Source organism: Pollicipes pollicipes, unplaced genomic scaffold, assembly GCF_011947565.3.
Source record: "Pollicipes pollicipes isolate AB1234 unplaced genomic scaffold, Ppol_2.1 Scaffold_4295;HRSCAF=5057_pilon_pilon_pilon, whole genome shotgun sequence".
NCBI classification, from domain to species: Eukaryota; Metazoa; Arthropoda; class Thecostraca; order Pollicipedomorpha; family Pollicipedidae; genus Pollicipes; species Pollicipes pollicipes.
The window spans coordinates 4,694,796-4,705,821 of NW_023596461.1; the positions used below are offsets into that span (position 1 = coordinate 4,694,796).

Sequence of the window (11,026 nt, forward strand, 5' to 3'; positions counted from 1 at the left end):
AAATGCTATGAAATGCGTACAATCCCATTCTCGGCCGGCGGTTATATTTCTGAACTCTTCCGTTCTTTCGTCTCAGCGCTTCGGCCAGCCACCAGCATTTAGAAGTGTGCTTCAAATGATGATATCGAGCAGAGAGATGCGACCGGCCAAGCACCAAATTAGGATGGCAGTTTTTGGCTCTAGGGCATTGCAATGTAACGCGTATGGTTCCGACTCCTCGCACACGGTAATACAAAGTTGCAATCGCTGCCATAGTTTCGTTTGGCCATGTGTAGCGGTGGACCATGCCCCGGGACAGTGTGTCAGCATGTAAGGCGAGTGGGGCGCTAGCTCATGTCTGATTGAGGAGAACAGTCACGGCTTGGGGCGGTGCGTCACGGTGGCGCCGGCCAGTCGCTCGCAGATCGTGTTGCGGGTATGAGCCTTGGAAGCAGTATAAGTGGTGCCGCTCGGGCGCTTGTGGTGGGGAGTCTCCCTGTCAGCGTTGTGTGCGGCAGTTCGCCGTTGTGTTTGGAGTGGTCCAGCCGCGATGTGACCCCGAATACACCATGCACCGGCCAGCCGTCTGTTTTCAGCAATACGCCCTCACCGGATCTCACCACTCCAAAGCATGTGCCGCCGGACGAGGGCGATTTTGTGTGCAAATAGATAACACTCAACGCGTGATATTAAGCGCTTGCTCCCAATCTTGACAGATAATTTACACTGTTCTTTAAAAAAACTGCCCAATTTCGCCTAGACATGCGTTGCTCGACCGGCCACATTCGCAATACGCTGTCAGGGGTGGTACTGTACAAATATCGTCCGACGGCTGAGCACCATCGAACGATGCCAGTCTCGATACTAACAGTGCCAAGAAATGCGCACGACCCCATCCTCTGCACACCATAATGAATTTACTGTGTCCTGCTGCATGGCTGTAACATTCTGAGCGATAGAGCTAACAGTGCCAGCCCACCCGCCGACAGCAGCCTGGCAATCTACTGAGCATGACCGGCGCCGGTCAGCGACGAGGGCGCCCGCCACCGTTTCGGCGTCACATTCGTCCATCCCCCCCCCCCCGCACCCCGAGATGAGACGCTTCTGTCGCAGCATCAGCCGTAACGGGCCATTCACGAGCATCCACGCCAGCAGCCTTGCGACAGCCGAACACGCGTTGCAGCAGCGAAACAACTTTCAGCATATTCCAGTGGTCAAGCAAAGGTGACAAAGCGCTGACGGAAGCTCCCGGTTCCGATGTACTCCCCCATTCAGCTGCGCTGGGTTAGAGTTAAAGATAGAGTTAAAGATCCTGTATCATCCACATTTCAAATGTAGACCCTGGTTCACTTGGCCACTTGTATTACAGTTGCTCTCCTGGACAAACTGAACTCCCTGCCTCACCCGGCCGTCCCTACCTTCAGTCTAAAGCCACCTTGGCCCGCACAAGCGACCCCGGCCACGTCACGCGGTCAATGACGTGACACAGCCGGCCACGCCGCTTAATCAGTGGCCGGGCTGGCTGAAAGCCGATCCTGGAATCCATTACCAATCGCCTACTATACAGATACCCAGCGTAAGTCAGACAGTTTGCATATACCAGATGTTTTTAGCCAAAAAGGCCAAGGGACCCCAGACCTTCGGAGTGATGTGCTGCGGTGGTTGGGAACACGACCAGACAGAGTCCGAAGGCATACGCTTCGCTCCAATGGAATGCCCCTTCCGCGATGGACCACGAGATCAGTTAATCGGGAGTACGCCTTTACGCATTGGAACGGTTCGAGTGGTGAGTCTCCACTCACTTCCTCAGCATTTCAGACTGCCTGAGCGGGATGCGATCTTGTACAACAATTTGTTTGCAAAAGTTGTATCTTTATGCGGGTGCTGCCGGACCCATTCCTGCAAAAATAAAACAAAGAGGTAGCTATAGGAAAGGACACATCCTAAACCAGCGGAAAAAAACACAACCGCATTAAGTAACGCTGATAGTTGATCGAGAGTGGTTACACAGCAGTTTGGCCGTAGCACATGCCCCAATCTGACGAGAGATGCGAGACACGCGTGGGGACAGCCCCGACCTCGTCCTCTATACGAACTAAATACTGCGCCGCGGCTGCAGAGCGGCCACTGAGACCGGAAGGCGAGCTCCGGTTGCCCCTGCCGCGGGACGCTGGCCGGGCCGCCGAGATGACCCGGCCGGCATCCCCTGCCCCTGCCGGGGGACGCTGGCCGGCCGCCGAGGCCACCCGGCCGGCATCCCCTGCCCCTGCCGGGGGACGCTGGCCGGACCGCCGAGGCCACCCGGCCGGCATCCCCTGCCCCTGCCGCGGGACGCTGGCCGGGCCGCCGAGATGACCCGGCCGGCATCCCCTGCCCCTGCCGGGGGACGCTGGCCGGGCCGCCGAGGCCACCCGGCCGGCATCCCCTGCCCCTGCCGCGGGACGCTGGCCGGGCCGCCGAGATGACCCGGCCGGCATCCCCTGCCCCTGCCGGGGGACGCTGGCCGGACCGCCGAGGCCACTCGGGCCGGGACTCATGGAACGGGACGCAACACTGCTGCGAGCCCGGGCTGCACCTGCCTCTGCAGCTGTAGCGCAACTGCCAGAGCCACACGCGCACTTTGACAGCCAACCTGGTCCCCGACTCCACTACAGCTCACTCATTGGAATTATCTCCTCTCTTTGTCTCTTGGCACCGCCACAAGGCGTTGCCTATATAGGGATACATTGTTCGAAATATCAACCATGAGTTATTACGGTAAAAAATTGTGTCCTCGTCTCTCATAGCGTCCCACCAAAAAACACTTAAGGCGCGCTTGGCACAAACGGCCGCGTGCCGACAACCAGTGACTCTAAGAGGAAGGACGATGGAGGTGGCACACCGCCAGGTGGCAGGCTCGGCGTCCCGCCATCCGCCCGCCAATTTGCTGGCCATACAAAAAGTCCTAACGATTAGGTCACAGCAGCATGTCTTAGTGTAGAAGTGGCCGGAGCAGCGGACTTAAACCCGATGAGCACGTTCGTTTTGAAGGGCTTAGTCCATCCACAAAAAGTCACTCTACGTCGCTTTGCGATCAGATTGTACACTCTTTTCGATGCTACATGCTACGTCATTGTAATTTTATAATTGATGCAATGTTACAGACACAGCTATGGCCTATGTTCATTGCTACGGCGTCTGAAATGAAGCATTATAATTTTTCATACTTCTTAAAATATAGATTTCTAAGCCCTCACAATCCGCGCTATGAAAGTATTTACCCGACAATCAAAAACCACCAACCAGAAGTCCAACACCAATTAACCTGTTTCGTGGCTTGGGTTACGTGGATGGCGGGTCAATGTTTACGTTTGTGCCGTGCTTGTCGAGATTGGTTGATTATTTTGGACTTTGAGAGCTGAGACCACTTCGTCGCATGACCACCTCGTTTAGCGTTTTGTAACAATTCTCATTTCAGCGCCGCTCGTGGTACAAGATTATTATTTTTTAACACGCACCGGGGCGGCTGGTTGGATACCCTTAACGCGGGTGGGGTCAGGGGTCAGTTGACCCCCTGAAATCTCAGGAAATGAGAAAGTTAGATACACCAAATTTACAGGATGGGTTGGTTTGTGCCTGAACTCCCTCAGGGCAAAGCTTGAGGATCCTAGGTTATGACCTTCGGGTCAAATAAATGTCGAACAAGGTCAATCTCCAGGCTGGCCTCCAAAGTTCCCCCGGAACCTAGATGCCTGTTCTAAGCAAAAGGTCACATGATCATTTAAGGCTAGTGACCTTGCTTGACCTTTCGAAGGTCATGGTGACCAAAATCAGACTACAGTGCTTTGAGTTTTGCATTTGAATCGGCAACAAAGATGACGCTACGCAGTATGTTCCTAAAACCGAAATGTTGACCTGGGTCGTTTTAGGTCAGTGAATTGTATGATGCGGTTTCTCTTATCAGTACTTTCGAAATGAGCACCAGAAACTACCTCATACAGCAATCCCTAGAGTGGTAAAACAGATTGGATTTGACTTTTGATCTGACCTTCAAAACCTACCTTAGGTCAATGGAATTCTTTCATTCAATTGTTGCGTTGCCTAAGAAAGTATCTCCGATATACGGTCGGATGTAGAGATGTACGGTCTCGTCTAAGACTCCGTTGTTTCAGCAGACTACTCGATGCCCTAGAAATTGGCTTCGCAGAATCCATGGCCTCACTTTGACCTGCCGTAGGTCAGTGACCTTACAATGTACAACTAAATTTTTTGATACCAAACGATCTGCTATTCAATTGCCTACAGCTCTGCAAAATTTGGCGCGGCTGCGCCGCGCCGCTCGGAAACTATTCTGGAAAATCTTCGGGGGGATCAATTTAGCCCCCAGCCCCACCCGAGCGCGTGTTAAAGCAGCAATTGGGCAGCGTACATGTCATAACCGCCGTTAGCATTTGTACGCTGTCCTGTTGTGGGCATACTCACCTACAGCACATCACACGCTCCAGCTATGGACCTAGGACCTAATGATCACAGATCACCGACTCGTTAAAAACAGAGCAAGGCGTATCATATTTCTTGAATTAGCCTGGATCGTATCATCATAATGTTCTTCGTCTTAACAAGGCGTGCGGGCGGGGGGGGGGGGAGCAGTAGATCATCCTAAAGGGTACAAATTGACACCCGTGATTCGAAACGTTAATTCACGAATATATAAGAACATGCCACCTGTTTCTTGGTGAGCTACTTTTTAATCGAACAAACGAAAACGAGAGTATGTGCAGTTGCGAACAGAACAGCAAGGTCGGTAAAATACGCAGATTTTATTTTTAGCATGCTCGCAATTCGAAAGTCTATATCGCCCCCAATTGTTTCTTCACAAAAAGACCCTGTTTTGTAGTGCCAATTCACCAGCACGATTTTGGCAAGGAGAGGTCATGACTCCTGAAAGGTCACTGGTAATGCAACACGCTTGTAGTGCTATCGTAAGAATCAAGTCTATTGGCTATTGTAAATATTTTAACCCGTGGCGGTGCGGCGGTCACGTCACCGTTCCGCAGCCGACATGGTGCGGGCGCTCGGAACGGTACACGGGCACCGTTTTGCGTACGGCGCGGGCCCCGGCTGTAAGCGGCACCAAAGTTCAGCTGGTTCGAAGAACTCTCGCTAGATGGCAGGTGGCGGCCGCGCTGGCGCGGGAAACCGAGGCCGGCCGCCAAGCGATGAAAAACTCCGAATCGGATGTTGCAGGTGCTATAGCAAGGTGATGCGCTTGTGCAATGGAAAGGCTGGTATCACTGTGGCGCCTACCCTACGTAACCCGTGGAGTTCAGCCGCTCGGGGCATTCGGCATCGTGACCACTCGGGGTACGTTCTTGGGGACGGGTCAAAGAGGGTGGGACTTTGCGGTCTTTGGGGGGGGGGGGGATTCCTCATGTGTTGTCAAACTTTGTACACTGGAATTGGATTTGAGAAAAGCGTGTGTGTTGATACCGGATTATTAATCAGGCGAGTTCTTTGTCGTGCATTAGCGCTTCACATTCGAAAGTAACGTGTTGAGTTTGATAATCTTCCGAGTTTGGCTAGTGATTATTATATAGATGGGCAGTGAGCATATCTTTTCAGTTCCTGGTGCGCTGTGCCGGCGTTGCTCTGCCGTGAACGCTAAACGAGCTGTCCTGGGCCCGCACATCCATACTGCGTGGCAGGCGGAGCAAGTGTGCGTAGGACTGAACAACGATGCGTGGATGTGGCCACTAAGTGCAATTTAGTATTTCTCAGTGAGGACTGGCGCGAAGCGCTTGCCATCAACGTGAGACCTTTACACTATTTTACACAGGCATCTCGACAGGGTTTTGTCCAGCAATGCCAATTTGTATTTCCTCGTGAAGGTCCTGAACTCAGTGAAAAGTTATGGCCCATCTGTTGGTTTGGATGACCCCATTATCCTTGTCAGTTTTATCATATGTACTGATCTGTCAGTTGTCACTTCCTATACCCCAAGATGCCCGTGACGTAAAATGAAAAAGGTGACAGCAAATTTGAGCTTATTTTCTCAAAGAGACGATTCCAGCGCAACCGATACAGTTATCAGCCTCTCGCAGCACCACCGGTTTGGTGAGCGTGAGGAATGTTAAGATTGGCAGCGGTGTGTTCGTTCTGCCGTTACAGGTAAAGAAATTAGCATGCGCGTAATAAACTCAATAACTCGCAATGCGTAATGCAATCAGACAGTTGCCTGGAGCCGCCCAAAATCCAAGGATCCTCCATAGAACCCTTGTGATCCTGGATCGGCTCTTCATAGATAGCCATGGATCTGCTCTTGGGGTCCGGGATTCCAGGCACTAGTCTGACAAATGGCACCGCATGAAAGCGGTCTTTGGTACAAAGGGGATATGATAGAAATGTCATTAGAGGATATGTGGCATATGTGCGCATTTTGACACAGGCATGTTTTTCTAGTCACAGAAGTTCCTGGAATATATTTGTGTGATCTCATGTCTATGTATATTTTACAGGGTTTTGTAGGACATGTCAAATTCTTTGTGGGGCCTGTCAGGCAGTCACTGATCTCCCACTCATTTACTTTGTGTTAGTCATTTCTGAAAAAATGTCATTTGGCATACAACTGTGGGATCATTGTAAGCATCCTTTTTGTATGTTCTGCCTGAATTTTAAAGAAAACATTCAGCTGCATTAAGCTACACGACCTCTCAGTGAGATGCCTACATATGCTGACTTGCATATCATTGGCAGTTAAGTAGTGTGTGCACCAGATGTGCACTAGCATCTATCAAATCAACAAATTTCTTGGGAGGAGTTCTAGGGAGCAAAACAGCAAGCGTAGCCTACTGATTTGTTACTAACCTATATAATGGTATGGAAGAATGGGCAATTTTCTCTGAATATTTTTAATGCAGGAACTGGACCATGAACATAAAAGTAGAAGCCCCTGGTACCAACAAATACCAGTATGATGATAGTCAAGATGCACTTCTGAGAGTCAGTCAGATGAGAGTCAAGATGCACTTCTGAGAAACCAGATGTGCAGGCTTTAGACACCCTGTGGTGGATGTGTTTCCTCCATGATGAGAGATAGGAGACTCCAGAGAGCTTTAACATCTGATTTCATTGTCAAACCCTAATAACAGCAAAAAAGGTGCAGATGTTGGGCCGAATGAGTAGCTGATTGGTGTTTCATGTATGGCAGGACAAAAAGAGGTTAAAGCAATATGTTGAGCAATATGTTGCAAAAATGATTTTAGAGATAGGTCATGGATAAATAAAAGATTTGTAATTTTGTGGCGGTGCAGGGTAAAAATCACTTCACAAAACCTGTGTATTTTTCTGTCCCCCTCACCTGTAATGCTCTGGTTATGATCTCATGTCCCAGTTTGAACAACATTGGTAATTGCTCATTGTATGCTTGTGTACTATGGAAGAACATTCAAAATATTCTTGATCTTTTACTGCCCTCTGAGCTGCATCTCTGGGTCGTCCTGTATCGTAGCATATGAATGAAAAGGTATAGCATTGCAGTCACATAGTTTATTTGGACCACCAGTCAGGATTAGGTTGGCTAGATATGATACTGTATGACAAGAAAATCAAAACACAATATCTTTACATCAACATCTGCCTGCATCACTTATCACACAATATGCAAGATAACTGTTTGTGTGCTGCTGTGACAGTGTAAGAATATAGAGAAGCTTCTTATGATATCCCATCCTGATGGCTCAGCTGGTTAACGCAATTTTTTATCCCTTCTGATCCATCCACCTATTATGGGATGAGTTTGAGTTGCTTTTGGTGCTCTATTATTAGGCTTTGACAGGTATGGCCTGTGGCCAGTGGCAGCAGCCATGCTAGAGGTTAGGTGACGTCAGAGGGCAAAATGGGCAGTGCTGAGCATTGTGGGACATTAGGAAACTTTCATCCCAAATTTCTGCGGTAAATGTGGCATTGGTAAACATCAAACCTACAATTGATGGTAGGGGTAAGGACTGACAGGTCAAGTACTGCTTAATGTGAGCTCTGATCCCAGAAATGGATCCATTCAGAGGGGTCACCTTTCAGGATCCTCCCATGTCAAAATGGACACCTTGAAAAGCAAAACATAGCATAGTTATGTAAGTGATTCAGAACACCAATCGAGTTAAGAATTGACAGTTAACATCCTCAACAAGCGTCCAATGCTCAATGAACCATAACTATGCTCATCACGCATCCTCATTTATGCTCAATTAGTTGCCTGGATTATCAGCAATCACATTTTACCTTGGCGAGGATAGATGCTACTGAATACCATAAATGGATTATTCCATTACACATATGACAACATGTATAGCCAATATTTTTAGACATTTATGACCTGTCTTAAGTATGGTTATGATTTGGCATCTGTAGTTCACTATGTCCTTAAGGTAGAATTAGATGTGACTGAAAATTACGTTGAGTTCCTTAGAGTCACAGTCAGATTCAAACAATGGTATCATGAGTCAGGGAAGAGCCCAATCCAGCTTGAGCAAGACCCAGCACATGTCTGACGAGTGTATCGTGGGAAGATCATTCCTCAAGACGCTCAGACAGGATATGAGAACAATTTGTGTCACACATCGCATACTAATTGATGCAACTTTTAACCCCATGCAGGTGTTGTATTGACAGGTCATGATTTAGCACATCAAGCTATCAAAGCCTGAAGAAATGGGTCCGAAGAAGCCAGCGGCGGGAGGAAAAGGAGCTGCTGGCGGTAAAGGTGCCAAAGGCAAGGCTGGAGGCGACAGCAGTGCAGATGGGTCGTCAGCAAAAGACAAAAAGGGTGGAGGCACATCTCAAGTTAAAGTGAGTATTGTATGTAAATTCTGCGTATATAGCATAGCCTCGCAGGTTCCAGAATCGCGCGTGGGAAACTCCTAGAACTCAAACGGATAGCGTTTTACGCTGTTTCAAACGGCTTTTGGTCGTTTGGAAATAAATTTGTACTCACGACCGATCGATGGCGGATGGTCGGTGTTGGTACAAATCGTCCTACGACGTCGGTCGTTAATCCTGTCAATCGTCTCGTCAAATCCCTAAAGCGCAAATCACCTGAGCCAGCCAATTTCAATAGTTTTCGAGTCACGAAGAGTGTAAATGTTTATATTGCCGTTGTCATTTGCCAAATAAGCTGCAGTGTAACTCGTACAAAAATGCTCATCTCACTGTTTCACACGCTTTTAGCCAAGTTGTGAAAAGTAAGTTATATTTGGGCAACTTGAATGGCTGTATTCTTTTCAAAATAACGTGATCTTCGTAAGTTACGTTAACAAATTCAACACAGAAGTAAATGAAGAAGAAAACAAGTGACTTTATTCCGCAAGTCTATCAGTGTACATGCAATAAAATCAAGACAGCTGCGCAACGATCAGTTTCCTCAGCCTGTTTCAGTCTCATTCACATGCGACATTAAAACGGCAGTGTTCCGTGGTTCTACGAACACCTCCAATGCTGTCAAACTCTGTTAGTTTTCAGGTGACAGCTATAATTGTTGACATTAACAGTTATGTAAATCTCCTGCTCAAATATGTATCGTTAAAAGCAAAATAATCCATGTACCTTTTATAGCTATCATTTCACGGTAGGGCTGCCCCCTTCGGTTGGAACCGTGTGATGTTTTTTTAGTGCATTTTGTACTCTGAAATCAGCACATTGGTTGTTAGAATTGGGTGTTTTGTTTGCGATATGCATTTACTTCAAACCGGTGCTGGTGCAGGGTTCCGGACATGGTGTTTCGAGAAACAACCGTAGAATTAAATCGATAAGTTAATGGTACCTATCAGGCTTCGTGAAGGAAATTAAAACGTTTTATAAGTCATCGTTACGTTGCCGATAAATGCAGCTGAACTAGGCAGGAAGGCAGGTAAAAAAGTATGTCTTCCAAGTAAGATAACTAGGAATGTTCAGAGTGAATGAGCTAGGTTCAGTATGTAATGGTCAAAGATGTAGTCCAGCTCTAAATCGTGGAAAACGGAAACACCGACATTTTGGGATAGAGAAAGAACGGAAAGGAAACTCGTCAATCGGATATATATATATATATATATATATATATATATATATATATATATATATATATATTTGAACTGGAAACCTAGGTGTGATGAGTACGCATCTGTTCTGAATAGTCGGGAAATGAAATGTAATTATACTTTTCGTGCATGAAAAACATTGCTAGATCGCCAATGCTCTAAGACCTGAAATTATGGACTTTCGCCCAAAAGTTAAGTCAGCCGAGCACTTATCCCTTCCGTACAATGCCGTATGCTGCGCGTTGGTTATCGCTGCTCGACTTCAGTATCGTATTCACCAGGTGCGGCATATCCTCTGCGAAAAGCAGTCCAAGGCACTGGAGGCGCTGGAGAAGCTGCGGGCCGGCGCCAAGTTCAACGAGGTGGCCGCCACGTACAGCGAGGACAAGGCGCGCTCTGGCGGCGACCTCGGCTGGATGCAGCGCGGCTCCATGGTCGGCCCGTTCCAGGAGGCGGCGTTCGCGCTGACGCCGTCCACCACGGCCAGCCCGCGCTACACCGACCCGCCCGTCAAGACCAAGTTCGGCTACCACATCATCATGATCGAGGGCAAGAAGTGACGGCCGACAGCCGGCTGTGCGCTGTGTCGGGGCGCCGATGGCGCAGACAGTGGATGCAGCGGCGTGTTGCCTGTTAAGTGTTTGTCCGGTTCGCTTTGGGGAAGGGGGGTTTGATTTTAATACACGTTTTCGAAACAGTCTTTTGTTGGTCCGCGCCTGCTGCTGCACGCTTTGTTCGCTGCGCGCTTTCTGTTCACATGTTGAATGGTCTGTGAGTCGGTTGTGGCGAGACCTAACGTTGTTTCCCACGACTCACGTGGTGATGAGGCATTACTGCTGCTGTATTTCTTCCGTTGCCCTCAGAGAGCCGTCCATAATCACGTTTGCGCGGTTTGCACGTTTCCGCGTCTTCCTCTACCCCCAGCTGATTCGAGTTCGAACCCCCACAAAACTCGTTTACGATCAACGTAGCGCGAGGAGCAGCACACCCATCCCAGC

General features: G+C 48.7%; 1 protein-coding gene across 2 annotated transcripts; it reads left to right on the plus strand.

Moving 5' to 3' along the window:
- The first annotated feature begins 6,063 nt into the window (after positions 1-6,063).
- On the plus strand, positions 6,064-10,728 carry LOC119096795 (peptidyl-prolyl cis-trans isomerase NIMA-interacting 4). 2 transcript variants are annotated; one of them, XM_037219734.1, is made up of 3 exons: positions 6,064-6,126; positions 8,611-8,802; positions 10,310-10,728. In XM_037219734.1, exons 2-3 carry the CDS (start codon positions 8,665-8,667, stop codon positions 10,586-10,588), a joined length of 417 nt encoding a protein of 138 aa, XP_037075629.1. In that variant the 5' UTR covers positions 6,064-6,126; positions 8,611-8,664; the 3' UTR covers positions 10,589-10,728. The 2 variants fall into 2 exon arrangements, with proteins under 2 accessions (XP_037075629.1, XP_037075630.1); XM_037219735.1 differs by having other exon boundaries at positions 6,083-6,126; positions 8,626-8,802.
- Positions 10,729-11,026: the final 298 nt, after the last annotated feature.

What these genes read in the sequence shown, in the direction of transcription:
- LOC119096795 (XM_037219734.1), top strand. Translation starts at nt 8,665, where the DNA reads ATGGGTCCGAAGAAGCCAGCGGCGGGAGGAAAAGGAGCTGCTGGCGGT. An exon ending in GAGGCACATCTCAAGTTAAA is followed by an intron (nt 8,803 to 10,309) that starts GTGAGTATTGTA and finishes CGTATTCACCAG; the next exon opens with GTGCGGCATATCCTCTGCGA.